General features: G+C 50.5%; 1 protein-coding gene across 1 annotated transcript in view; it reads left to right on the forward strand.

Moving 5' to 3' along the window:
* The window catches only part of LOC144792796 (uncharacterized), an 844113-nt gene that overhangs the window by 25110 nt on the left and 795056 nt on the right, over positions 1-23947 (forward strand). The window contains exon 5 of the mRNA XM_078667999.1: positions 9311-9436. Coding sequence (XP_078524125.1) covers positions 9311-9436 — 126 coding nt within the window. The remainder of the gene's footprint in view (positions 1-9310; positions 9437-23947) is intronic.

Raw genomic sequence — 23947 nt, forward strand, 5'->3', positions numbered from 1 at the left:
ATGTTCCTATCCTTTAAGCCAAAAGACTTTGTGGTACCTATTTCCTGTGTAGCTTCCATTTTATCGATTATTTTCTTCTTTCTTATTTGCCTCAATTGTTCTCTGTTAGACCTGTCTGACCTTTTGCGTAGTCCCTCCAATTTATTATTTATTTTGTTCCCTTTTTGCCCCTCATAACCTTATTCATTTTTGTGTCCACTAGATTTTTCAAGGTGTTGGTCTAGGGGATAGGTGCTCTTTCGCCCTCATAATTTTTCACCTCAGGCCTAGAGGCCTTTCCTGACAGGAATTTCTTTGGAGTCACAAAATGGTGGCTACCAACTGTCATAACTGACATACTTAGAACCTGTCCCATAGGATAGAGTAGGGCATTCCAGAACCTTCTGGTCCCTTCTGGACTCCTGAGGGTCAGCCTATAAAAGGCGGAATGCTGGTCAACCATTTTGTCTTGCCAGTGAGGAACAGCTAGAGTGAAGGCTGAGGTCTGGAAGGGGTAGGGTCCTTAAGGGTGGACTGCTCTACAAGGGTTGTCCTCTGTCTGGGTTCCCCGCCCCCCATTCCTGCTGTCCTAGCCAAGTTAGTTTTGTCCTGCTGACCCTGGTCAGGGAGGTGCCCAAGTTAGGTGAAGGGGTCAATCCCAGTGGACTGTGGAGCTGTGGAGATCCCTGCTGTGGGAACCAAACAAGGAGTTCTCCTGTGCACCTGTTCCTGTCCAGTATGGAGGGTTAGTGGATTACTGCTGTAACTGGAGATCTGGGGGCCCAAATGTGAGGGATTCCACCTCTAACCCCCTCTCTCCATGGTGTGAAGCAGGTTCCTGCCCTGCGTGACGCCGAGACCCCCTTACCGGTGTTTGGTCCTGCAGCGTGTGAGCAAACCTCCCCACTCGTGAGGAGAAAGAGTGGGGTGACAGGGTTATTGGGGCTGAGCCGTCTTCCCTGATTCCTCCGTGAGCGGGACCCCTGGGGCGCTGATCGCGCTTCCGTGACAGCGCTGCTTTAAGAAAGAGAAAAAGGGGACTAGCGGTATAGTGCCCGGCGCCACTGCGCATATTCCAAGTTGAACTGGTGATCCATCACAGGAGGGGCCTAGGACCGAGCAGGCCGCTGCGGAGCAGACTCTGTTGGCTGATCCGCTTACTCCCCGCGCATGCGCGATTGCGTCCTCGCAGGGGAAATCCTGTCAGCAGCCGGTGAGGAGATCTTCGGGGAGCAGCGGCCGAGCACCGGGCTTCCCGCTTAAGCGCTGGGAGCTACATCAAGGCGGGCCCCTGCTTCTCTGAGAAGAGAGGGAGCGGGGCGGCCCGGTTTCCAAAGGAGAGCGCACTTCAAGCGGAGAGGTGCGACGGGTGTGTCCTCTTTCCCTGACTCCGCGCTGACGAGGAGGAGGGGACGAGGGGCCGCAACTTCGGCCGGAGGAGTCTGAGTCCTTTTGTCTTTTTCCCCCCAGCAAACGGAGACACCGGCCGGTGGGCCCAACATAAAACAAAGTAAGGAGAGGTCGTAAGGGGGAACTTGGAGGCTTTAGCGTCTCTCTTAAAGGAGCAAAGACTTCCAGTTGGCTATATTAGGATTGGGCTAGTACTGGGTAATGCCCATCTAGGTTCTTGAAAGGATCTTCTGAAACTTAACTTTGAATGTAGGATTTCCCCGTTTTGTGATTAAATAACTATATTCCAACCTCCCCTTGCTTAGAGAAACTAAAGTGAGTGAGGCTAGCCCATTCTTCTGGAGTCAAAGGTGGAGAGGGGGTAAAGGTATAAAACCCTTCAGAGGAGTCAAGTCTAGCAAAGTTTGGAGACTAATGTAATGTGCTGTTAATGCTGATTAATGACATAATTTGGCAACTTTGAAAATCTTCATAATTTCATGGATAAATGTAATGTACTGAACTGTGATATCTGAAGATAAGAGAGCAGAGAATATTTTTATAAACAAGCTCGTATTTTTACACAAGTTTTGGTGTAGTGTCATTTTTGCGTGTTATTGCATTGAATTACTGCTGGGTGGTCTGCAACCTTTACACATGTGCCTCTAGTGATTTTGTCTTACCCTAGGCCAGGCTACCCTAGGTGACCTGACATATTTAGGTTCCAACATGTTGGTGTCTAGCGGTGGGATCTTGACTGTGGTTGCAACTACTCTGTAGTAATTTAGTGTAATCCACTATCCTACACCTGGAGTTTTCTCCTAGCGGCCCTCCTAATTTTTACTTTTGTTTTTCCAAATTTGTTCCTGGTGGTGGGGTGGAGGTAGCTTCAGGTTGCCCTTGCCACTCTATTCTTTTTGTGTGCTTAACCTTGTGTTGCCTTTTGCAAAATGGAATTTGCACTGGAAAAACTGGACACTTATTCATTGGCCCAGCTAAAAGATTTCTGTCAACAATTGGGAGTGTTCTTTAAGCGTGGTGCCAAGAAGGGGGAACTCCAGACCAGTTTGAGGGCTTGGGTGGAAGCGCGCAATGAGGAGGGAACGGTGGAAGAGGAGGAATCGGACAGAGGTACTGTCATTGATAGGACTGCGGAATGTCCCCCGGGGGTAGGTGAGATGTCAATCAGCCCCAAGGCAACCTCACGGGAGGGCAGCAGTGTGTCATCGAGAGGGTTGTCAGAAACCGAGTTAGCTGACAGGAGAGAGGATAGACTGTTAAGGTGGGAAATAGCAAAAATGGAGTTGGAAGAAAGGAGGGAGGGGAGGAGGTTAGAACAGGAGAAGGAAGAGCGGAGAATGGCTCATGAATTCAAACTAAAAGAGTTAGAACTCCAGGCCCTGCAACGGGGACCCTTTCCAACTCCAAATGGTGGCAGCGAAACCAGAGAACCAACCAGGGAGTCCAGACCCTACCTGCCTAAGGATATAATTGCCAGCTATAGTCAGGGGGATGACATAGCCAAGTGGCTGGCAGCCTATGAGGTCTCCTTAAGAGCCCATGGGATCCAGGAGAAGCACTGGGGGGGTGGGTTGTATAAGTACATGCCTCCTACTGGTCGGGACACCTTGCTGGCCTTGGAATCAGAGGAGCAGACCAACTACCCCACCATGAAGCTAGCATTGGTCAGGAAGTTTGGGCTTACCCCGGAAAGGTATCGCCAGAAGTTCAGGGGGAGCCACAAGTTAAGCACCCAGAACTGGGTGGACTTCCTTGATTATGCAAGAAAGGCATTGGAGGGCTGGGTCAAGGGCAGTGAGGTGAAGGATTATGAGGGGTTGTATGATCTATTTTTGAAAGAGCACCTCCTCGAGAAATGCTTTCCCGAGCTGCGCCAACACCTGGTGGACAGCAAGCTGACCAATCCCTGGAAGCTTGCAGAGGAGGCGGACATCTGGGCAAGTACCCGGGTATCCTCAAAGGGGACTGGAGGGGATTCCCAAAAGGCCGGACAGGGCGCCCCTCAGAAGAAGGAGGGGGGAGATAAAAAGCGGGAGTTCCCTAAAGGTCCCCAAAACAATTTCCAGGGAAAGGGAACAGGTTTCACCCCTAAGGCAAACCCGCCCAGGAACCCTAATCCTGGCCAAAGCCAGCAGCCAAGGGTTCTCCACTGCTTCGAGTGTGGTGGTGTTGGACATTATAAGGGAGATGTCAAATGCCAAAGAGACCACCCCCTCCCACCGGAGGAAAACCACCGGGAGTAGCTAGTGTAGCGCTCGGGGAGGAGTTGCCCTTAGATAAGGGGGGTGAGTGGGCGGGTGTCACCTTAGTGTCCCTGGGGGAACGGGAGATGGTTCCTAAGATCCAGGTGCCCCCAAATACTGTTAAGTATGGGCAATGGATCACCATCAATGGCCAGAGAGGGGAGGCTCTGAGAGATACAGGAGCCAGTATGACTATGGTGAGAAGTCAACTGGTGTCTCCAGAGCAGGTGATTCCCAATGTACTCCACCCCGCCGCGATGGCTGACGGCAGAATGGGCCACTATCCCGTGGCTGAGGTTCCCTTTGAGTGGGAAGGGGTTGCAGGTTCACTTCGAGTTGCCGTAAGCCCTGCCGTGCCAGTTGATTGTCTGCTGGGGAATGATATGGAGCACAACGCTTGGAGAGAGGTGGAATACTGGACGCACTCTGCGATGCTGGGTACACCTGACTGGGCCTGTGTGAGCACAAGGTCTGCGACTGCCCGGAGAGGGAGTTCGCTTGGGTTGGAGCCTGGAACAAAGGCCCAACCCGCTGCCAACAAGGGACAGACCCGAAGACAGGAAGAGCCTGCTTCGACTTCCACACCCTATGTGACAGATCGGCCACCTGCGGTGGTGGACCAGGAGTCCGTGGAGGGGGAAGTAGTCTCTCTGGAGGACCTACCCATCCCTGCTGAGTGGCATGTGGAGGGTGGGCCTACTAGGGAGGAATTCTGTAAGGGGCAGAGGGAGTGCCCTACCCTGGAGTGACTGAGGCGACAGGCTGAAGCCCAGGCAGCAGGTGATGTTACGGGACACTACCATATTTACTGGGAGGATGGACTCCTCTACAGTGAACCCAAGGTACCCTTACCTGGTTCATCAAGGGCCTTGGTAGTCCCGCAACAATACCGAGCCTTTCTGCTGGAATTGGCTCATGCAATACCCTTGGCAGGACACTTAGGTCAGGACAAGACCTTTGCGCGGCTTGTCCCCCACTTTTACTGGCCTCAGATGAAAGTGCCGTCCAACACTTACTGTCGGACATGTGTATCCTGCCAGGCCAGTGGGAAAACAGGGGTGAAGCTGAAAGCTCCCCTGGAACCACTTCCAGTCGTTAGCACCCCCTTTGAAAGGGTGGGCATCGACATTGTAGGGCCATTGGATCCACCAACAACAGCTGGTCACAGGTTTATCCTGGTTCTGGTGGATCATGCCACACGGTACCCAGAGGCAATTCCTCTGAGGACTGTCACTGCACCTGTGGTGGCTAAAGCCCTGATGGGGATCTTTACCCGAGTGGGATTCCCCAAGGAAGTTGTGTCCGACAGGGGGACCAACTTTATGTCAGCATACATGCGGGCAATGTGGAAGGAGTGTGGAGTGACCTACCGGTTCACCACTCCATACCACCCCCAGTCCAATGGACTGGTCGAGAGGTTCAACAAGACCTTGAAAGGCATGATCAGAAGTCTGCCTGAAAGCCTGCGGAGGAAATGGGACGTCCTCCTACCCTGTTTGCTATTCTCCTACAGGCAAGTGCCACAGAAGGGAGTGGGCTTCAGCCCCTTTGAACTTCTGTATGGGCACCCTGTACGCGGTCCTCTCAGCCTGGTGAAGGATGGTTGGGAAAAGTCACCCAGGAAACCCCCCCAGGATGTGGTGAGCTACATGCTGGCCTTCAGGAGCCAAAGCTTCTGACAACTTGGAGGCCAGCCAGGCAGTCATGAAAGAGTGGTATGACCACAATGCTCACCAGGTGGAATTGGAGCCTGGCCAACAAGTGTGGGTGATGGAGCCTGGAGAGCCTAGCGCCCTCCAGGATCGCTGGACAGGCCCCTTTGAGGTGTTGGAGAAGTAGGGTAAGGCCACATACCTGGTGGACCTTAAGACCCCACGACAGCCCCTACGGGTGCATCATACCAACCGACTCAAACCCCACCATGAGAGGCCCGAGGTCATCTTAATGATGGTGACTGATGGGGGAGAAGAAGCGGAAAGTGAACCTCTCCCAGACTTGTTCTCGTCTCAAGAAAAGGATGGGTCAGTGGAGGGAGTGATTCTCTCTCCCACCCTAACTCCTGAACAGCGGGAAGACTGTCGCCAGATACTGGAGCAGTACTCTACGTTGTTCTCCCTTGTCCCGGGAAGGACTCACCTGTGTACCCATGATGTGGACACAGGGGACAGCCCACCAGTGAAGTCAAAGACCTACCGGCTGTCCGACAAGGTGAAGGCTAGCATCCATGGAGAGGTTGCCAAGATGCTAGAGCTAGGAGTTATAGAACCTTCCAACAGCCCTTGGTCCAGTCCGGTGGTGCTAGTGCCAAAAGCCGCTCCACCAGGCACCACGCCAGAACTGAGGTTCTGGGTGGATTACCGGGGACTGAACTCAGTTACAAAAACTGATGCCCATCCGATCCCTAGGGCGGATGAGTTAATTGACCGGCTAGAAGCTGCCCAATACCTAAGTACCTTTGACCTCACTTCAGGGTACTGGCAGATCTCCTTGACAGATGGAGCAAAGGAAAGGTCAGCCTTCTCCATGCCTGAGGGACACTTCCAATTTTGCGTGATGCCCTTTGGGCTCAAAAATGCCCCTGCCACTTATCAGCGGCTGGTGAATCAGGTCCTCTCCGGAATGGAGGCTTTCTCCGCTGCTTACCTGGATGACATTGCTGTCTTCAGTAGCAGTTGGGAGGACCATTTGCAACATTTGCAAGCAGTTCTCCAGGCCCTGAAACAGGCTGGATTGACAATCAAGGCCAGCAAATGCCAGATTGGGCAGGGGTCGGTTGTGTACCTTGGACACTTGGTGGGTAGGGGGACAGTGCAGCCCCTGCAGGCAAAGATTGAGGCAATCATGGCCTGGGAACCCCCCAAGACACAGACTGAGGTCCGAGCTTTCCTGGGCCTCACAGGCTACTACCGTCGCTTTGTGAAGGGGTATGGCACTATTGTAGCGCCCCTCACAGAGCTCACCTCAAAGAAACAACCTCGACGGGTAGTTTGGACGGAGGCTTGTCAGCAAGCCTTTGAAAAGTTGAAGCAGGCAATGTGTGCAGCACCGGTCCTGAGGGCCCCAGACTTCTCCAAGGAGTTCATTGTCCAGACAGATGCATCGGAACATGGCATTGGGGCAGTGTTATCGCAACTGAATGAAGAGGGCCTGGATCAGCCTGTAGTCTTCCTCTCCAGGAGACTACTTCCCCGGGAACAGAAGTGGAGTGCCATTGAAAGGGAAGCTTTTGAAGTGGTGTGGGCTCTGAATAAGCTGCGGCCATACCTGTTTGGCTCGCACTTCCTGGTTCAGACTGACCACCGACCCCTTCGTTGGCTAATGCAGATGAAGGGGGAGAATCCCAAGTTGCTGAGATGGTCCATCTCCCTACAGGGAATGGACTTCCGGGTGGAACACCGGCCTGGAGTGGACCACGCCAATGCAGACGGTCTCTCTAGGTATTTCCGCCTTAGTGATGAGGACTCCCAAGGGGTTGGGTAGCTCTCCCCACTTTCAGCTGGGGGGGACGCGTGTTAGACCTGTCTGACCTTTTGCGTAGTCCCTCCAATGTATTATTTATTTTGTTCCCTTTTTGCCCCTCATAACCTTATTCATTTTTGTGTCCACTAGATTTTTCAAGGTGTTGGTCTAGGGGATAGGTGCTCTTTCGCCCTCATAATTTTTCACCTCAGGCCTAGAGGCCTTTCCTGACAGGAATTTCTTTGGAGTCACAAAATGGTGGCTACCAACTGTCATAACTGACATACTTAGAACCTGTCCCATAGGATAGAGTAGGGCATTCCAGAACCTTCTGGTCCCTTCTGGACTCCTGAGGGTCAGCCTATAAAAGGCGGAATGCTGAGCAACCATTTTGTCTTGCCAGTGAGGAACAGCTAGAGTGAAGGCTGAGGTCTGGAAGGGGTAGGGTCCTTAAGGGTGGACTGCTCTACAAGGGTTGCCCTCTGTCTGGGTTCCCCGCCCCCCATTCCTGCTGTCCTAGCCAATTTAGTTTCGTCCTGCTGACCCTGGTCAGGGAGGTGCCCAAGTTAGGTGAAGGGGTCAATCCCAGTGGACTGTGGAGCTGTGGAGATCCCTGCTGTGGGAACCAAACAAGGAGTTCTCCTGTGCACCTGTTCCTGTCCAGTATGGAGGGTTAGTGGATTACTGCTGTAACTGGAGATCTGGGGGCCCAAATGTGAGGGATTCCACCTCTAACCCCTTCTCTCCATGGTGTGAAGCAGGTTCCTGCCCTGCGTGACGCCGAGACCCCCTTACCGGTGTTTGGTCCTGCAGCGTGTGAGCAAACCTCCCCACTCGTGAGGAGAAAGAGTGGGGTGACAGGGTTATTGGGGCTGAGCCGTCTTCCCTGATTCCTCCGTGAGCGGGACCCCTGGGGCGCTGATCGCGCTTCCGTGACAGCGCTGCTTTAAGAAAGAGAAAAAGGGGACTAGCGGTATAGTGCCCGGCTCCACTGCGCATATTCCAAGTTGAACTGGTGATCCATCACAGGAGGGGCCTAGCACCGAGCAGGCCGCTGCGGAGCAGACTCTGTTGGCTGATCCGCTTACTCCCCGCGCATGCGCGATTGCGTCCTCGCGGGGGAAATCATGTCAGCAGCCGGTGAGGAGATCTTCGGGGAGCAGCCGCCGAGCACCGGGCTTCCCGCTTAAGCGCTGGGAGCTACATCAAGGCGGGCCCCTGCTTCTCTGAGAAGAGAGGGAGCGGGGCGGCCCAGTTTTCAAAGGAGAGCGCACTTCAAGCGGAGAGGTGCGACGGGTGTGTCCTCTTTCCCTGACTCCGCGCTGATGAGGAGGAGGGGACGAGGGGCCGCAACTTCGGCCGGAAGAGTCTGAGTCCTTTTGTCTTTTTCCCCCCCAGCAAACGGAGACACCGGCCGGTGGGCCCAACATAAAACAAAGTAAGGAGAGGTCGTAAGGGGGAACTTGGAGGCTTTAGCGTCTCTCTTAAAGGAGCAAAGACTTCCAGTTGGCTATATTAGGATTGGGCTAGTACTGGGTAATGCCCATCTAGGTTCTTGAAAGGATCTTCTGAAACTTAACTTTGAATGTAGGATGTTCCCCGTTTTGTGATTAAATAACTATATTCCAACCTCCCCTTGCTTAGAGAAACTAAAGTGAGCGAGGCTAGCCCATTCTTCTGGAGTCAAAGGTGGAGAGGGGGTAAAGGTATAAAACCCTTCAGAGGAGTCAAGTCTAGCAAAGTTTGGAGACTAATGTAATGTGCTGTTAATGCTGATTAATGACATAATTTGGCAACTTTGAAAATCTTCATAATTTCATGGATAAATGTAATGTACTGAACTGTGATATCTGAAGATAAGAGAGCAGAGAATATTTTTATAAACAAGCTCGTATTTTTACACAAGTTTTGGTGTAGTGTCATTTTTGCGTGTTATTGCATTGAATTACTGCTGGGTGGTCTGCAACCTTTACACATGTGCCTCTAGTGATTTTGTCTTACCCTAGGCCAGGCTACCCTAGGTGACCTGACATATTTAGGTTCCAACATTCTCCCTTTCTTGTCCACCTTTTTTCTTTTGTTGCTCTTCTTCCTTTATTAACGTGTGTTCAATAATAAGGTGTTTAAAAAAATTGATGCTTTCTATATTCAAGTGGATCTGATTATGCACATAAATTACAACCTACAATCCTTTATAAAAATGTTCCTCACTCCTGTAGGTCCCATGGTACCCTGTACACTACCTTGCACAAACGGGATTTGCGTGATCATTCCAACCTCCAGATTGCCAAAATGTAAATGTAATGATGGCTTTGTTGCCGATGCCAGTGAAAGCACCTGCATAGGTATGTTTGTGTATGTTTTCATTATTTACTTATTCTGCAGTAATCTCATACTGAGTGGTTAACAAGGCAAATGTGTTATGTATTGCAAGCTATATGTGTTAATTTCTGTGTTCGACATTACTTCCCCGAGCTATACAAGTACTTACAATAATTAGATTGAAGGATTTACTTCTCACACTATCTAAAGATGTAGGGGCATATTTACAAAGGGGTTTTGCCACCGGAACGTCACTGTTACTGATGCTCTGGCGGTGATATGCCCTTCCCTGTATTTACAAAGCGGCGTTAAGTCACTAAGGGCCAGATGTAGGTAATCTCGATTTACCTACTCTTAAATACCGAATCATACCGATTCGGTATTTAAGAGTAGGTAGATGGGATGTAGGTAATTTCACTTTTGAAATTACCGAATCGGTATTTACCGATTCGGTAGTTGCCATTGATTCCTATGGGCCTTGAGGCCCATAGGAATCAATGCCAATTACCGAATCGGTAAATACCGATTCGGTAAAATTACCGAATTTGCAAGGGGGATAGGGTGTCACTTTGACACCCTGTTGCACCCCTCAATTGTGCATGGGTGCACATGTTGCTGACATACCATGTATGTCTGCAACATGGCACATTTTTAAAGCAAAAAAAATGCTTTTTGAAGGGTTTTCATTATTAAATAACGAATTCTTAAACCCTTGTAGCACTGATTACAGTGCTACCTACATGTTAAATTACAGAATCGGAAATTTTACCGATTCGGTATGTTACCGAATCGGAAAAATTACAGATTCGGTAAAATTACCGATTCTGTAATTTAACATGCCCCTACATCTCAATATCCAAATACCGGTCGGAAACGGCTGAAAATCTGTTTTTCCAGCCGTTTCCGACCGGTATTTGCCTACCTACATCGGGCCCTTAATGTGGCTTAACACTGCCTTGGTCTTACCTGGTCTTAGACTGGCAATACGAGGAGAAATTATTAGTTTCTACAGCACACAGAAAGAGCAAATAGACTTTCAAGATTGTTTATGTGCAGGAAGATTCATCCCCCTGCAGCAAAGGCACCCTTGCAACATGGCACAAGGGTGCCTGCGCTGGCGCTAGGTAGCTTTATTAGATCCAGCGCTAGGGGAAACACTGGGATGGGCAGTATTTTTGTAAATATGGCGCACCCCTGCTTTTTCAAAAAGTTGGGGCCTCATTTATGAGTCCTTGCGTCACTTTTACGCCGCCGGTGCGTCACTTTTTGTGACGCACCAGTGGCGAAAACAATGCGCCTTGTTGCGCCATATTTACAAAGTGACGCATCTAGGTAGATGCATCACTTTGTAAACCCCTGCGCCACATTATACCTGCGCCAGGTATAATGTATGCAGAGGGGGCTTATTGACGCAAGTAAGTGTCGTAGAAGTGACGCAGTGATATCTATGAGATTTCACTGCGTCACTTCTAGGACACCGTTGCGTCAAAATCTTGCGCCTGCCTCATAGCAGGCGTAAGACTGACGCAGGCCCTTTCACATGCGGCTTTCCCCATGTGAAAGGACGCATTGCTGGAGTTGCGCCACTTTTGTGACACACTCCAGCAATGAGTCACTTTTGCGCTTACAGATACATCAGAAATACTGACGTATCTGTAACTCCTTGCGACATGATGCGTCATACATTAAATATGACGCATCAGGTATGTCGCAAGGAGAGCGCAGTGAAAAGTGACGCATTGCTGCTTTCACGCACCGATGCGTCATTTCTCATAAATGAGGCCCCTGGTGTGCGGCTTTATCAGTTTTGGTGTAACACTCCCCCGTAGACTTTTTCATTATTTCTATCATGGTAACTAATTGCACGTGTCCAGGCAAGCAGTGGAGTGAATCCGGTTGGCAAAGGTGCATACGTTTTACTTTTCTTTCTGAACTGCAGCATGGCTTTAGCTGCCCGGCATAAAAGGTTCAAATGCTCTTTGGACTTAAGTAAAGAAGGCAGGTGACACATTTAAGAACTAAAGAACCTTTAGAAGTGTTCTGCATTGTGGCAATTTAATCCACTTTTAAAGCAGCTTTGCTTTTCGGGCTTTTTTTTAAACACGTTTCTATTTTTAGAAACAAATTCAGGCACGACTGGTCCAGGTAAAAGTGGTGGGCAGCCGCAGCCAGTAGTGGGAGTACCGGCCGGGCGGTGATGTGGGGAGGGGGAGGGGCAGGCTGGGGGCTAGTAATGTATGGATTACAGACTTTAACAGGTAAGTAAACATAAAAATAAATAAAACAAATTGTGTTGCGCGCACTGCATCACCAAATGCGATGCAGTGTGTGCAACGAAATTCGTTTTATTTATTTTTATGTTTACTTACCTGTTAAAGTCAGTAATCCATACATTACTACCGCCCACCCTGCCCCTCCCCCTACCCACGTCACCGCCCGGCCGGTACTCCCACTACCGGCCGCGGCTGGTGGTGAGGCTGTGGCATGGGGCAGGGCGGGGGGAAGTTGATAGAAGACAGAAATGAAATAACATTTAAAAAAACAATTAACTTGCGCTCGCCTCATCACTGATTCGGGGATGCGGCAAGCGCAAGATAGTTTTTAAATTTCTTTTTTTATTTTATTTCCCCTAGTCTGTCACCTGTGACTCCCGCCCCTCCCCTGCCCCACCTCACTGCTTTTACCTGTACTGGCCACGCCTGAAAAAATGACAACTTTTTCTTCAATTGTAAATCTTTTTTTCTTTCTGTCTAATTAATTACACAATTATCATCCTGCTGATTAGGTTAATAAAGCTTTGCCACATTTGAAACAGTGACTCAAGGAGTTGATGCACAACACCTGCACAAAATTTAGAGCACATATTCCTCCTGGATCATGGTAAAGATTGTGGGGCAGATTTATGTTAACTGGCGCATCCCCAGGGATGCGCAAGTTAATGTGCACCACAGTGCGCCACAGCTCCGCCACCCATGGTGCGCCGCATTTACAATGCGGCGCACCATGGGGCAAAAACGGCACAGATGCGTGACGCATCTTTCGGCGTACGGGAGTACGCAAGTGCGACATGACTCCAGCAATGCACAGGGGCCACCCCTACAATGCATGGTGCGTCACCCTTACGCCTGCTTCAAGCAGGCGTAAGGAATTGACGTAGAAAGTGACTGAGTGAAATCTCATAGATTTCACTCTGCCACTTTTAGGAGGCGTTTCTGCGCAGGAACGCCCCCCCCCCCTGCGCAGGAACGCCTCCTTATGGCACAGGGCTTTCCAACGTGACACATCTCCTAGATGCGTCACGTTGTAAATAGGGCACATTGTTTGCGCCGCCGTTGCATCAAATTAAGTGACGCAATTGCGGCGCAAGGAGGCTCAAGGGCCTCACAAATTTGCCCCTTTGTGTATTGTAGCTAAGGATGATCAACTCTCCCTGTAGAATATTTGTAACACCCATACCACAGAATGGTCCTCTTTTAGATCAAGAAGTTTCATCAAGGAATGTATGTGGAAACAAAACCAGACTCAAAATATAAGAGAGCTGCAGTAATGGGAATACAGGCCACTCATAATGAGGGCATTAAAGTCACGCCTACTGCCAGTGCTCAAGGAACTCCTGTCATTCCCACCAAACCCTTTGCCAACTCAAACCATCCTTGGCTACTCTTTCCTAAGTCAAATCAAATAATGTTTATTTTGGATGTAATAATCCAGAAAACACAATGCGACAAGATTAAAAATATAAGAACAATTAATATAGTCTAAAAACAATAAATACCATAGATCACATACAAAGTGCCTTTGCCACAGTCATATGAACACATCATAAATAGGACACAGAACAGCACAGACAAAAACAGCATTCAGCGAAAATACAGGTGAAGTGCATCTATGATGAAAGAGCTCATATAAAAAAAAGAAATAAGGAAAATAGCATTAAAACATGTCAACGCTATCACTTTGGCATTATCAATATGGATGAGCCTAGCAGCATGCAGAAATGTTGTCATTCCAACAACAATCACCTCCCTAGTGTCAGAGTGCAAAGTGTGTAGTGTACGCAGATGATGATGGAAACCAAAGAGTTTACACCCAGGTTTTAACCTCTAGTTGCGTGGCCTAGCATAAGCGCGACAAAATAAATGGCGAAATGATGAAGAGTTTACTCCACTAGATTACCAGAGGAGCACGTGCTGGAACTACGGGGCATATTATCAAGGGGGCGATAGGTGATTTTCGCTGCTTTAGCGGCCGTTTTCGGCCGCTAAGCGGCGATAATTCTATCTCCCTATTAGCAAGCTGTCGCTAACTGCCGTTAGCAACAGCTTGTAGGCGATAGCGAGCGGTTTGTGGCCCGCTTTGCATGTCAGCGATATTTATCGCTAATGACATGCAAAGTGGGCGTACCCAACCTGTTAGCGACTGAAAGCAGTCGCTAACATCGCTATCGCCTATTAGCGAGATAGGCGAAGCGACAAAAAAAATTGCGCTAAGCGCGAATATCACTAGAAACTAACGCCTGCTCAGACCAGTTCTTAGCCATTGTATCCAATGGGAGGTGGATATAATGGCTAAGACCCTGTTAGCGATAATGTGAGAATATCGCTGTATTCTCAGCGATATTCACGGATTTCGCCACTATCGCCGGGATTTTTATCGCTTTTGAGATAAACGTTGCTAATAGCACGTTATCTCAGCGATAAAATCCGGCGATGCTTGGTGATAGAAAAATTGTTGCTAAGCCTATTTAGCGATAATTTTCGCTAGTTGTTGGTAATATGCCCCTACATTTCTTCCCTCCCCATTTCTCACAAAAGCATGTCACTGACAGGACCCCATACCTCCATTTTAACCCTTGACCGCCGCAGTGCGGGTGATTTATGACTGGGCGTGGTCAGGACGGCCATCCTCCGCACACGCCCATCGTGACATCGGATGGCCGAAAGGGTTAAATAAAATTCCAATGGGGTATATCTTGGGAGGATATCAACAAACAATTCATTAGGAGGGGTAACCTTTTTATACAGAAACAGGTCTGTTAGGCTCCACACACATTTCAGTTCCCTCAGCCACAAATGCTAATTTAAACAATCTTTAATCAAGGAGCGAGGAACTCGCTATACTATGTCTGGGGATTCCCATAATGAAGGCAGGCCTATTTCATATAACACAGACATAATATAGGCAAACCAGGTGATCTCACAACTCGGGGATTAATCGAGACTATATAGATTTCCAATTTATCTGTTGACCAAAGTCTATGCCAATACATAATAGGTTGAGACATATTGAGGTGGTTAATTTGTAGGATATCCTCCTCCAAAAGTTGGAGGAGAGGGGGGGACTCTGCGGGAGAATAAGGATTCCCCTCACAAACCTGTTTTAAAGTTTACAAACATCATCGTCCCTGGCATGTCCCCTCAGTTCTGCACCATACATAGCTGTACTTTTCAGTTTAAGATTATACATCTTCACCACTAGTGCAAGAGAGCATGCATTGGCTTTCTTACACAATTTGGACACAGCACCAGCTTCTTGTTGGAGCTTCAATGTACACTTTCTAATATGCGTATATCAGCTCATTATGTGAGTTAAACATACCCCCAAATACACAAACTACTGCACTAGTTCAAGAGGGACACCTTGCGCAGTGATCTTGGTTCTGGCAGTTTTATTAAGGTTTATCGCCATAAATGTAGATTTATTGATGTTAAGCTCGAAGCCCTGCGTGCTACAAAATGTTAAAAAGTGATCTACTATGCCAGCAGGCCAAGCAGAGTTTTACAGATTAAAAGCATGTTATCTGCCAATAGCAGCATTATAATTTTGCGAGGGCCTAATATAGGTGCATAATTTCCAAGGAAATCAAGTGCTTGGACTAATTCCTTAATATAAAGAACTAGGGGCTAGATGTGGGTAAATTAGATTTACCGATTCATAAATACCGAATTTCTACCGATTCGGTATTGATGAATCGGTAAACCTAATGTAGGTAATTATTCGGTAAAAAATACCGAATCGGTAGGAATCGGTATTTACCGAATCGGTAATTACCGAATCGGTATTTGTCATTGATTCCTATGGGCCTTGAAGCCCATAGGAATCAATGGCAAATACCGATTCGGTAATTATCGAATCGGTAAAATTACCGAATTGCCAAGGGGGACAGGGTGTCACTTTGACACCCTGTTGCACCCCTGTTTCTGGCTTGTGTGCTATGTCACACACCTACATGCCTTTAGGGCATGTATGTGTGCCACATGGCATAGGTGTACATGCACAGATGTGCATGTACACAGGTATTCGTTATTTACCACCAAATAGTATTTGGTGGTAAATAACGAATCGGTAAGGGCCTGTGGCACTGTTTCAAGTGCCACCTACATCTGTATTTACCGATTTAGTAAATTTACTGATTCAGTATTTTACAGAATCGGTAAATTTACCGAATCGGTAAATATACCGATTCTGTAAATATAAGGCCCCCTACATGTCAAACACCAAATACCGGACGGTAACGGCCGAAATTGGCCGTTACCGACTGGTATTTGCCGTCCTACATCTGGCCCTAGGCCTCCCTCTGCAAGTGGGGAGTTTGACCAGTATAGGAACGAGAAACATGGATAGAATAGAGGTAGCCATCGAAAGACAGATATAAACATAAACATACTTTTGTAGTAGACCAAAGATGCAACACCAATGGAGTGAAAAATATAGATATACAGATATTAGCACGAAGCTGGGAAACAGGCAAACTAATATTATATACGAGGAGAGAGGGAGTGGAGGGACATCACCCACACCAGAAAAATAATGGCAACCGCCCATGAACTAACACTACTGACTGATGAGGCTGCCATAAGGCAGTTAACAGGAAATTAAAAGAAAACAGTAGGTGTTAAAACTCTGCTATGAAGGGACTAAAGACCATCAAAGGTATAGTCGAAATAAAGGTCAACACACAGAAGGTCTCGACAGATAACCAATTTCCATCCAATAGACAGAGATATCAGGCAGAAAGAAAAGACTGAAGCATCTGAAAAAAGATGGAGTACATAGCCGTGAAGGGATCATGCCTCACAAAATGGAGAAGTCGAAAATAATGGATGGCATTGCATGCAAGCACAACATGGATTGAGGCCAGGAAGAAATGTCTCAACGGGAGATAGGTGGTATACAAAGCCAAACCTCCAATTTACCACAATCAAAAAAGGGGGCAAAATAATCACCTCCTTAAAAGGAAGAGAGGGAGGAAAAAAGAAATAACCTCTTCAAGGAGAAGAAATTTGCAAAATAAGGTGGAATTGATATAACTGACATTTGAGGGATAGATCCTTATCTCATCATATGGGGAGAGAGAGAGAATAACCTTCAGGAAAAGGAGGCTAAGGGAGACCCCATCCTCCTTAGAAACCAATCCTTGAAAAGACCTATAATGTTGAAGGGACACTTGTTCTAGAAGGAAAACCGAAGATAAAAATCAGCCACAACACCAACAAAAAGGGGTAAGATGGTGACATCTGAAGTACAACCACTGCAGTAAACAAATGCTGCAAGGTAACCCTGCATCAATCAATCAATCAATCATGCCATTTGTATAGCGCACTACTCACCCGGGAGGGTCTCAAGGCGCTTGGGGGGAGGGGTATGCTACTGCTCGAACAGCCAGGTCTTGAGTTGTTTCCTGAAGGCGAGATGGTCCTGGGTCAGCCAAAGGTGGATGGGGAGGGAGTTCCAAGTCTTGGCAGCCAGGTAAGAGAAGGATCTTCCTCCGGCGGTGGCTCTTCAGATGCGTGGTACGGCTGCGAGGGCGAGGCTGGTGGACCGTAGCTGTCGGGTGGGCGTGTAGAAGGTTAGGCGGTCGTTGAGGTACTTGGGGCCCAGGTCGTGGAGAGACTTGTGTGCGTGGGTGAGGAGCCGGAACGTGATCCTCTTGTCGACGGGGAGCCAGTGCAGGTTCCTCAGGTGGCTGGAGATGTGGCTGCGTCGGGGGACATCCAGGATGAGTCGGGCGGAGGCGTTCTGGATGCGCTGGAGTCTTTTCTGTAGCTTGGTTGTGGTTCCGGCGTAGAGGGCGTTTCCGCATTCCAGTCGGCTAGTGACGAGTGCCTGGGTGACAGTCTTCCTGGTCTCGGTCGGGATCCAGCGGAAGATCTTGCGAAGCATACGCAGGGTGTTGAAGCACGATGAGGAGACGGCGTTGACTTGTCTGGTCATCGAGAGGGAGGGGTCCAGGATGAAGCCCAGGTTGCGTGCGTGGTCGGTTGGCTTGGGTGCGGTGCCCAGGGCTGGGGGCCACCAGGAGTCGTCCCAGGCGGAGGGCGAAGATCCCAGGATGAGGACTTCCGTCTTGTCCGAGTTCAGTTTCAGGCGGCTGTCCTTCATCCACTCGGCGACGTCTTTCATCCCTTCGTGTAGGCAGGTTCTGGCGGTGTCGGAGTCTCTGGTGAGGGAGAGGATCAGCTGGGTGTCGTCGGCATAAGAGATGATGTTGAGGTTGTGCTGGCGTGCGATGGCTGCGAGAGGTTTCATGTAGATGTTGAAGAGGGTGGGGCTGAGTGAGGATCCTTGCGGGACGCCGCAGATGACTTCGGTGGCCTCGGAGCGAAACGGGGGGAGGCAGACTCCTTGTGTTCTTCCGGCGAGGAACGAGATGATCCACTCCAGTGCCTTCTCTTGGATACCGATGTTGCTGAGGCGCTGGACTAGGGTGCGGTGGCAGACCGTGTCGAACGCAGCGGAGAGGTCCAGGAGGATGAGGGCCACTGTTTCCCCCTTGTCGAGCAGGGTCCGGATGTCGTCGGTGGCTGCGATGAGGGCGGTCTCGGTGCTGTGGTTGGCTCTGAAGCCGGACTGCGAGGGGTCAAGGGATCCGTTCGTCTCGAGGAAGGCGGTCAGCTGTCTGTTGATGATCTTCTCGACGACTTTAGCAGGAAAAGGGAGGAGCGAGATGGGGCCGAAGTTTTTGAGATCGGTGGGGTCCGCTGTAGGTTTCTTCAGGAGGGCACTGATCTCGGCGTGCTTCCAGCTCTCCGGGAAGGTGGCGGTGTTGAAGGAGGCGTTGATGATGTTCCGGAGTTGGGGTGCGATGGTGGAGTCGGCCTTGTTGAAGACGTGGTGTGGGCAGGGGTCGGTCGGTGATCCGGAGTGGATGGTGTTCATCGTGCAGGCTGTGTCTTCGGTGGTCACCGTGGTCCAGGTGCGAAGGGTGGCGTTGGGGGGCGTTGGTTCGACGGTTGGGTGCGTGGGTGGTGCGCCGAAGCTGTTGTGGATGTCGGCGATCTTGCGGTGGAAGAACGAGGCGAGGGAGTCGCAGAGGTCTTGTGATGGAGTGATGTCGTTGGTGCCGGTGCTGGGGTTGGAGAACTCCTTGACGATAGTGAAGAGCTCTTTGCTGTCGTGGGCGTTGTTGTCCAGTCGTTCCTTCAGGGATTTCTTCTTGGTGGTGCGGATGAGCTGGTGGTGCTTGCGGGTAGCGTGTTTGAGGGCGGTCATGTTGTCGGTGGTTCGGTCGAGGAGCCAGGCTTTCTCGAGGGTGCGGCAGGTCTTCTTGGAGTCCTTGAGGTCGTCAGTGAACCAGGATGCCTTCTTGCTTCTGGGTCTGCTGGGAGGGTTCTTTAGTGGCGCGAGGTCGTCGGCACAGGCGGTCAGCCACTGTGTGAAGTTGCGGGCTGCTTCGTTGGGGTCCGTTGTGTTGGCGGGTGGGCTCTGGCTGAGGGAGGTGGTGAGCTGGTCTGCGGTGATCTTGCTCCAATTCCTGTGAGGTACCTGTTGCGGGTGGTGGTGGGTCGTGGATCTTTTGAAGCTGAAGTGGACGCAGCTGTGGTCAGTCCAGTGGAGTCCGGTGGCGTGGCTGAAGGTGATGTACTTGCTGGAAGAGAAGACGGGATCAAGCGTGTGGCCGGCGTAGTGGGTGGGGGTGTTGACCAGTTGCTTGAGTCCGAGGTTGGCGAGGTTTTCCAGCAGGGCGGTGGTGTTGCGGTCCTTGTTGTTCTCCAGGTGGAAGTTGAGGTCCCCGAGGAGGATGTAGTCGGTGGAGGGGAGGGCGTGCGGGCTGATGAAGTCTGTGATGTCTTCGCTGAATTGTGTGCGTGGTCCCGGGGGTCTGTAGATGAGGGTGCCTCTGAGGGTCGTCTTAGGGTCGGTGTGAATCTGGAAGTGGAGATGTTAGGCTGCGGCGAAGGAGTCGTTGGCGTCGGTCGTGATACGGATGGTGTTCCTGTGGATGATGGCGATGCCACCTCCGGTCTGGTTGATGCGGTCCCTCCTGATGATCTTGTACCCGTCTGGGATGGCAATGGTGATGTCGGGTGCAGAGGAGGTGTTCATCCAGGTTTCCGTGAGGAAGGCGACGTCCGGTGATGTAGCGTCGAGGAGGTTCCAGAGTTCCACGGCGTGTCTGTGGACGGAGCGGGTGTTGATCAGGATGCACTTGAGGTGGTTGCTGCTGGTGTTTGTCTTGGCGGGTGCGGGGCAGGTTCGGAGGCAGGTGAACTTGCAGGTGCAGCAGGTGAAGGGTCTGTGGGTGCGTCTTGGGGTGGCTCGGCAGCAGGCGTGGGTCCGGCCGGCATTGAGTGCGTTGAGAGTGGCGGCGTCGTAGGTCAGTCGGGTCGTCTTGCCTCGGCAGGGAGGGCCAGGGGTCCTGGCGCTGGGCGCGGGCCAGGCGCGGACGGACGCAGACGGGCTTACCATTGGCGCACCTTCGGTGCTCAATCGGCGCTCCCGCTGCGCGCGTCCGCTGCGCGGTCGCTCTGGGGGCGTCATAAGTAAGGAGCCGGGAGGGAGGAGCAGCTGGGTGGCGGGAGCGGGGCGGCGAATGGAATCACAGGGGGGCGGGGCCGCAGGGAGGCAGCGGCGGGAAATTCCAAGAAGCAGCAGGCAGCGGGAAATTCCCAGGAGCAGCGGGAAATTCCCAGGAGCAGCGGGAAATTCCCAGGAGCAGCGGACAGCGAGCGAAGGAATCTGCAGGCAGGAGGCGGCAAAGGCAGGCAGGAGCGGCAGCAGTGAGTGGGGCGACCAAGCCCTGTGGAGGGCTGAGCGGTCACTGAACCGAACTGAACCATTGCATCAGATGGACCTTTGATACCCAATGCACCACTGAGTTATAGCCTACAAAGGAACTTGAGACCAGTGTCAGGAAGCATTCTTGCCAATGCATCGTGAAAGCACAGAAGGGCCAATCCATTAACAAAGGTTTTAGGCTAGAGCTAAAAATCTACCCAAGCCAAGGATCCTGCCACTCGTGCCATCGCCCCTATAAGAAAAGAAGGATACCACAAAAGGGATGTAAGGGATAACCCATATCATGTTTGTTGGGGGGTTTATATCGTGCAGGTGCAATGCAGATCTCAGAAGCCCTTCGTGTTCAGAGACAGATAAACTGAGGTAGTGGATCCCAAAAGACCTATACGGCACACAGAGGATGGTTCCTGTAGAACAGGGAACAAGACAACAGTGTATCCAAACAATGCAAGCAAGAAACACTATAGGATAAGTACTTGAGCAGAAAAACTAGCTCCAAAAAGAAACCCATAAGAACAGGTGAACATAAGGCCACAAAAAAACCTCCTAGATAACTGGAAACTTAACCTGTCACCAAGTACCTGCAGCAAGCAGGAACACCTCACTGGGTGTCACCCTGGAAAGGGGATTTGAAAAAATAAACAATGGGCTCTGAATGAAAAACTAAACTTTCCTCGAACAAACTTAGGGGCACATTACGATGGAGGATTTTCCGCATCCTCCGGGCCGGCGGAAGCCATCGCCGGCCCGGCGGATACGGAAAATCCTCTGCGGACCCACCAAAGACCCACCGCCACATTAGGATGGCTGGTGGGTCCTGGTTTCAGTCCGCTGCTTTTCCGCCGTGGTTGGCTTACAACCACGGCGGAAAAGGCCTAATATGGTGGCGGTGTCTCTCAGACACCGCCAGCCATATTAGGATGTCTGGAGTTCTATGCCTTTACACGGCGGCATTTCTGCCGTGCAAAGGCATACGGATTTTTGTTTGGGGGCCCGTTGCGGGCCCCCAGGGGTGAAGGGGGGGCGGGGGGTGCACATGGGGGGTACCTATGGTACCCCCCTGCATTTGCGTGCACAGAGCGGCAGACACCACGCGGTGCCTGCCGTTTTGTGCATGCAAATGCACAGCTTTCATTTTTAACATTGCGGCGGGTGCTGCTTCAAGCAGCACCCGCCGCAATGTTAAAAATAGAGGATGTGACCGCCAGGGTGGCGGTCACATCCTAATTGCACATGAGGGAACGCTGCAGCACATGCGGACGTTCCCTCCTACTCAGGGCTCGTCCGTCCGCGATTGTAATGGGCCCCTTAGTACAGAAAAGCAGACAGCAGAGTCATGAATCTGCTCCGCTCCGACTATCTCAAATTCCCTGCAAAGCAGAGTCGGCATGTGCGTCGAAAAATAGGCATCATCAATAGGTATATCAACCAAGCTGGCATGAACAGCCTCCGAAAACCCAGCATTGTGCAACCAGGCACGTTGACATAGTGCCACTGAAGAGGCCATAGCCCGACCTACAGAATCAGTGGTATCCATTCCACAGCAAATGTTTAGTTTATCCGCTTTTTGCCCATCCTGTACTAATGGAACAAGATTGTTCTGGGTCTCTTCTGGAAGAGAGGGCAGCAGGCGCTCCAATGAGTCCCATAGTGCATGGGAGACGCGTCCGAGGAAGTGAGAAGTATTAAACGGTCACCATGCAGAACTGGTGGAGGAGAAAATATGCCTACCACAAGTGTCTAGTCTTCTGGCCTCTCTTTCTGGAGGGACAACAGGGGAAAAACTAACAACTTGTTGGCCAGCCTAAGCAATCTGTACCGCAAAACTATGAAGAGTTGGATGTCTGAGGAGACATGTCGGAGCTCCAGAGACTGGATGGTGTCTGTGAGACATAGAGTGATCCACAGGGGCCCCTGCTTTGGGTTTAGCCCAAGGCCCTAACAAAGCCTCACTATAAGGAAGCGCCAGCTCTACCCCTGATTGGTCTTGATGCAGGACGCCAAGTAAGAGATCTGTTGTCATTACCACAGAAAGAAATGTTACATCCAAAACGACAGAATCTAATCTGATCATATCCGCCAGAGAGGAGCTCACCTCTGTAGACAAACCTTGAGGGGACAGGAGGCCTGAAGTTGGGGAAGACTCCAAGCCACTAGCTTCACCCAACTCAATTAACCTGCTAGACTCCATAGGAAGGTGAGCCTTGCCAGAGATGAGATGGTGAAACTCCAAAACCTCTCCATAACCTTCATAATCGCGTTCCTCAGAAGGAAAAAAAGGAGTAGGGGCTATAGAGAGCTGAGGAAAAGAGTCTGAGATGGGCAGCTCTACTGGTGCCACATCAGGCACCGGATCCGATGCCATCTGCCACCAAAGAGGCGGCGTCTCGGCTTCCGAGAGGGAAAGTGGTGAAGCATGGAACGGCCCATCATCGAAGTCGGTAGACCAGACCCCAATTCTGTTGTCGGTTGACCAGGCCCAGGTGCTGAAGGTGGTAACCCCGAAGGGCTGTGCACCAGTGTTGATATAAATTGGGTATCTGGAAGCTGAACTGAAGATGAGCATGGACACAGTCACATCCCTGTGCACCTACTTGGGGCCCGAGGGCACTCCAGGGGAAGGTGAAGACCCAAAGATACTATGAAGCGAGTTGTAATATTCTACCCCGGATTCAGGGTAGGCTGGAAGACACGCAGTAGACTTAACCACTGACTATTCAACCAAGGATCAGGAGCAGGCTTTAAGTGGCAAAGTCGGGTGACGCACCGACTTCGACTGCCTGCATCAAGGCTTACCTTGGGACTTTACAGGAATGGCTCCTGGATCAGACCCGAGACTGGTCCGTGGAGTGTGAAGGCTCTGAGGTCGATAGGATGTCTTGGAAAAGTAAAACATCCATGCCGCTAGAAGCTTCATTTGACGTTCCCTCAGTGCCTTTGATCGAAGTTGGCGGCAGAAGTCGCTCTCCTTGGAGTCAAGGTGCACCCCCACGCACCATATACAGAGTGAGAGTCCGTGGCAGCCATTTGCCATCCACAGGACCCACAAGGATTACACCCAGAGGACCTAAGAAGTTGTTTAACGGCACACCCGTTCCACTCAACAAAACCGTCAATGTAGGCCCAAAAAGGGACAGAGGAACTGCTGATCAGATCCGCCTTGTAAGCGCAGAAAAGAAGAAACTGTCAGTGTGTCAGGGCAGGGCTTATATGGACTCATTCAACGTCACATCCGGAAAAAGACACTGTCATGGCTTGATGCCCTCTACCGAGGCGCAGAGGTACCGCTATAAAAAAAATCCCAGAATTATCCCCTGGTGCCAGGGGATAATTCTAAGATAAGGAATCTGCTGCTACATTTCACTATCAAATGTGCGTTTGTAGTATCCAACTCCATCTCTTTAAAGTTCAATGAATAGGTTTGCCTATGTTTCTCAAATGACAAGTCCTGCTGTCTTTCCTCCTGTTCCGGCTCACCAATCTCTTTCCACAACATAAGCTTTTATTACTCTTCT

The sequence above is a fragment of the Lissotriton helveticus genome, chromosome 11 (assembly GCF_964261635.1).
Source record: "Lissotriton helveticus chromosome 11, aLisHel1.1, whole genome shotgun sequence".
NCBI lineage: Eukaryota > Metazoa > Chordata > Amphibia > Caudata > Salamandridae > Lissotriton > Lissotriton helveticus.